This window comes from Lygodium microphyllum, chromosome 19 (assembly GCF_053477565.2).
Source record: "Lygodium microphyllum isolate KBCC chromosome 19, Lygodium_microphyllum_v1.1.10, whole genome shotgun sequence".
Classification (NCBI taxonomy): domain Eukaryota; kingdom Viridiplantae; phylum Streptophyta; class Polypodiopsida; order Schizaeales; family Lygodiaceae; genus Lygodium; species Lygodium microphyllum.
In genome coordinates, this window is record NC_141153.1 from 135246095 (window position 1) to 135251613 (window position 5519).

Here is a 5519-nt window from a genome sequence, read left to right on the forward strand (position 1 = left end):
TATTTCAAGTCAGTCTAGCCTTGCCAACCTTGAGAAAGAGCTAAATATCTTTTGTATTTGCTTCATCTTCAATGTAATTTTAATTTAGTCTCTTTATTAATAAAACTCAACTATCTAGTCCACTCTTATCTTCAATCTAGTTTTATGCATTTGAATCACAAGAGTGTCATGCACCATGATAATCAAATATAGTAATGGTGAATTTAGTGTACATGTGACTAAGAGAGAGGAGCTCTCATGATTCCAACACACACTACAAGTCATGGTGCAGGGTAGCATAGTGCTAGGCATCCCACTTATTTTCCATTTACATTACTTTGCCTATCAAGTATGAGTTAATGGATATAGATTGTCATCGTGTGTGCCATATATGTCAATGCTCCCCCCCTTAAGCTCAAGTCACAAGAAGGATGAGTGCTTGGGCTTGCATTGCTTAAGCTATGTACTCCCATAACTTGTCAAAAGTACTCTAGCTTCTCTTGGGGAAAGACTTAGTGAAAATATATACAACTTGTTGCTTAATAGACACATACTATTGGTCTACATCTCCACTAAGTAGCTTCTCATTTCATGAATAAACTAGTAATGGACCTCTATGCATTACATGCGAGCATGAAATAATATGAACACAATAAAGAGCTACATGAACCATTGTGTCATAACCAATCTACTCTAGCAAGCTACATAATCATACAACCTCACATGTTGCAATTGCTACCCCTCTATACTTGGCCTCAATAGAAGATAGAGCAACAATAGGTTACATCTTTGACATCCATGAAAAATAGATTGAATGCATATCCTGATGTTGATTTTTGATCATCTACATTACCTACCCAATTTGTATTAGTGTAAGCATAAAATCTAGGTTCTATGCCTACCCTATAGTGAAAGGTTCTATGCCTACCTTATAATGAAATCCATATCCCCTTGTAGACTCCACATAGTGCATGATCATGTGAATTGCATCTAGATGTGGTCTCCAAGGTGTTTGCATAAACTTACTCAACTCCAATTGCATTAGTTTAGGCCTTGTAATGGCAAGGTAAATGACATATCCTACCATATGCTTGTACATATGTAGATCCTTTATCTCATCACCATCACGTGCTAATAGCTTTGAGTTTGGATCAAGCCATGTGCTCATGGGCTAACATGATATTATACCATACATGTCAAATGTACATTGTCTTTGTAACATCCATGTATTGTCTCCTTCTTTCAACACCTCAATTCCAAGAAAGTATTTGAGCACTCCAAGATCCTTCATCTCAAATCCTTACTCAATTGACCCTTGACTTGAGCAATAAGCTACTCACTTATTTCTTGTAAGAATGAGATCAAAATATAGAATGATCAAGATCTTATCACTCCCCCTAACTAATGTAAACAAGAAAGAGTTTGAGGGACATAAATGAAATCCAACTACTATAAATCGCATGTAATGTGACCATGCCATGCTATTGGTGCTTGTTTCAGCCTATAGATTGCCTTATATAACTTGCGTATGCATTTCTTACCATTCTAGAGCCACTTACATGTGCTCTCATTTGCCCCAAACTATATCTACTATAGTGAGACCATTGCATGAAGTACTTATAGCCCCCTCATTGTGCATGTCCTTGAATGTAATTGCCATCCATATTAGTGAATGTATCATGAGTAGTCATGTGATCAAGGTGTACCAACTACTCAACCCATTGAAGACTACATCACGACTAATAAAAGGAAGCTCATGAGTGATCGGATTGTAATAGCTATAGCAATTGAGTGTACCAACTACTCAACTCATCGAAGACTACATCATGACTAATAGGAAGCTCATAACTAAAAGGAAGCTCACGAATGATTGGATTGTAATTCATGTAGCCTTTTTGCTTCTTTTGCATATCCAACAAAAACAAATTTCTCCACCAAGGGAACTAACTTCTTCCTCTTCTCATCATCATGCATGTGAACATAGCAAATGCACCTAGAAACTTCAAAATGAGACAAATAATGCAATCCTTAATTCTGTTTGCGAGACTTATGAAACATCTAATCAAGTGCCAGCATTGTAATAGCTCTCCAATCGGCCAGAGAATTGACTTGGTAATTGTCATTCATGGGGGGCCTTGGGATCATAGCTCAAAATTGTCATTCATGTTCGTCAGATCGTCTGCAGGAACGCTACTTTGTCAAATCATTTCTACAGTTGTGATTCATGCCCGCCATTTGCGGGGGCAATGGAATTCGAGCGATGGCATGCTTGCCTGCGGCTGGTATGCTTCTTAGCGGCTATGAAGGTTACTGGGGCGTCTGGGCTTGAGTTTCCTCTTCGATTCAACCCAAACGGCGAGTTCAAAATTCTTCAGGTGCGAACTCAGTTTCTAGCTCCCATCTGTGCCACAATAAACAGGCAGCTGCTTATTGAGTTTGTGAAACCTAGAAGAAATCGCCCGAATCGTACTCTAAACTGTGAGGCTTGATTCTCTGCTTGCTCCCTTCTTTATCTACAGATAGCAGACCAGCATTATGCAAATGGTGCTTCCACAGAGTGTGAAGATGTTCTCCCTTCTCAGTTTGAGGATTGTTCTGACCTTAACACGACCAAGTTTGTCAAGCGCCTGATTGCTGCAGAGAATCCGGATCTAATTGTATTCACAGGTAATGCATCAATCATTGTGTAGATTTCATCATTTAAAATCTGTCAGTGTGCTAATGACTTGCATGATACGGCATATACGAGAACATGATGATTTGTTAATGACATTTCAGTGTTTGACAGATAGGCTTAAATGCCCGAAAGCCCATAGCCTTCCTTCTACTTAGCATTTGTAAACTGTACACGTTTTGGTGACTCAACACATGTAGTTCTCCTCCACCATGTGCTGTAATAAGACGTGCTCGCAGTTCCTTTTGTTTGTGCAGTAAATTGAGCACACTGTAAGCATAAAATTCTCAGGAGAGAGGCACATAGGGGATCAGATGCCTCGCTTCAGCATGTTATTGAAGCTTTGTGCTTTGTTTTGTTCGATCTGTTAGGTGACAATATCTTTGGATCAGACTGCAATGATTCAGCCACCTCTCAAATAGCAGCTTTTGCTCCTGCAATAGACTCTAACATCCCTTGGGTTGCAATATTAGGCAACCATGATCAAGAAGGACACCTTGGTCGCGAGCAGCTGATGCAGCAGATTGTTGAAATGCCACAGACTTTGTCCCGCATCAACCCACAAAACATTTTTCCACGTCATTGCGATGTTTTGAATGCAAACTTTGATTCTTGCAACACTTTGTCAATGTCAATTGAGGGATTTGGAAACCACAATGTTGAGATAGGTGGTGTCAATGATTCAGTTCTTGCAAGCAAGAGTGTTCTTAATCTTTATTTCTTGGACAGTGGAGATTATTCCCCAGTGACTGGTGTAAATGGCTATGGTTGGATACGAGCTGGCCAACAAGCATGGTTTAGTCAGATCTCTGCACAATTACAGGTACAGTGCGAATTTGTAAAGTTGAGTGGCAAGCAAAAGATACCGTATCTGCTAATGTTGAGTGATGCATTTAAGCCCTGATTGCTATAGTCACTGCATCTCCCTTCTGCCTCTAAGTGTGAATGATTTTAGGAGAGGGTCTCTGAAGTAGAGATATGCTACAGTTCATTGCTCTATGTTGAGCAGAAAAAAATCCTCAATGCATTAACAGTTAATTGTAGTGCATTCACACTTAATTTTGCTCTGGAGTCTGCATTAGCAGCCCAAAATAGGCTTTATTTGTATTCATTGGCACTTATTTCACATGATAGGACAAAAATGCACGAAAATCCCCATAAATAGGCATGTTGTGGGCATTCTTCACTCTCCCATCTATTCTTCTTCATTGATCAGATCCCCTTCCTCCTCAGCTGCTGATGACTTGTCCCTCACCCCTTCAGGCTGCATTTCATGCCCTGAACTGACCACCCAGCAATCATGCCTTATTCCACCATCCTGTGGAGTGCTGGTGACATTTCTGCAACTGTGTGCGACCTGTTACCTGATCCTCAGCCTTGCCTTTCAGCTGCTCATCTGGAGCAGCCATCATCGTTGTCATTGACACCTCTTTGCCTGAAGGACTATACTTCTCTCCCTTCAGGGTGCAGATTCCTTTAGAGCTGTTGCTGTTAGCAGTCATGTTTGTCATGCCTTGTCATCTCCTGCCTGTGAGCCTCAGTCTGAGTCAGACGAGGACATTAGGAGCTCTGACATGTCTGTCATGTGTTATGATGGAGGAGGCTAGTCACAGTCTCGACTGGCTGTCAGTTTGCATTTCTATGCATTCCCTTTATTTGTTGGGGTCCAGTGTGCATTTTTAGGGCAGTTTCTGCATTTCCCACTTGCCAGTCAGTTGTATTATCAACTTCCCTCCTTCTTTGGCAGGTGCACACTCCGACTCCGTCATCTTCCTCCGTCTTCGGTGCTGCCGTCATCATCAGCCTGATCTGGTGCCCTCACTGACGCTTTGGGCTACGTGCAGGGACTGATCAGTCCATTTCAGTGTATTCAGCATTCATTTCAGTCAGTGCAGATTTTCTTCCTTCATTCTCTGCTTTCTCTCTCCTCTCCTCCGTGTTCGTGTTTTTCTTCCGTTGCGCACTCTCACAGTTGCTGCCTGGTCAGTCAGGGAAGCACAGTCGAAGAGTTGTCTGTGCTCACCCCAATACTGGTCTATGAGACATGGAACTTTGAGGCTTCTCCATTGTATCAGCATTGCATGTGATTAATCAATTTCATTCATTGTGTTTCTCAGTTCATTGTCTCTGCGTTTGCCACACTCACTTTGTGTTCCTCCCTTCAAATCCTACCATTTCTTTACACTCTATAGCTTCATTGAATCTCATTGTCTGGATGTACCAAATCATGATATTATTGATGAGCTCGCATTTGTCATCATAGTTGTTAGGTATGAAAGGTATGATACGGTATAAAATATGGTACTAAATGGTAAAATAAGATTTTATAAGATACGGTACAATATTAGTATGAAAAAAAAACTTGATTATTTTGGACTAAAGATAATAGAATAGATATTTGAAGTCTAAATAGCAATGCTATTAGAGTATATAAGATGAATACTTGTGGGTAACATGCCAAAGCTTGATGTTGCATGTGCAACATGTGCTGTGGCTATCTACAACTTACAACTACATGGATGGGAGTGGATACGTCATACATGAATGATCATACAAATAAGAGAAGTGTGGGCTTGAGAGAGAGAGAGAGAGAGGTGCTTGGGGGAAAGAGAAATAAGAAAGAAAGAAGAAAAAAAGAAAAAAGAGGAGAAACAAAAAAAGAAAGTTGTAGGCTTAATGGAGAGCGGCCAAAAAGTGCTTATTTTTGCATACTAAATCGTATGAATATGTACCGTGCTGTACCATACAGATCGTACCGTATAGATCAGTCCATACTATGTATGGAGACAACCTTGTTTGTGATAGTGGCATGTAGTCCATTCTGTTTGAGAAAAGTTGGGAGTGAGGACAATGCTCTACTAGTAGT

The 5519-nt window shown here is 40.5% G+C and overlaps 1 protein-coding gene across 3 annotated transcripts in view; it reads left to right on the top strand.

Moving 5' to 3' along the window:
• The first annotated feature begins 1954 nt into the window (after positions 1-1954).
• LOC148020413 (putative inactive purple acid phosphatase 29) overlaps positions 1955-5519 on the top strand; it is a 14919-nt gene continuing 11354 nt past the window's right edge. Inside the window, exons 1-4 of one of the 3 annotated variants that reach the window (XM_087700714.1) lie at positions 1955-2091; positions 2165-2354; positions 2499-2646; positions 3025-3476. In XM_087700714.1, coding sequence (XP_087556840.1) covers positions 2226-2354; positions 2499-2646; positions 3025-3476 — 729 coding nt within the window. In that variant the 5' untranslated portion in view covers positions 1955-2091; positions 2165-2225. The other 2 variants (XM_087700716.1, XM_087700715.1) reach the window with 2 other exon arrangements.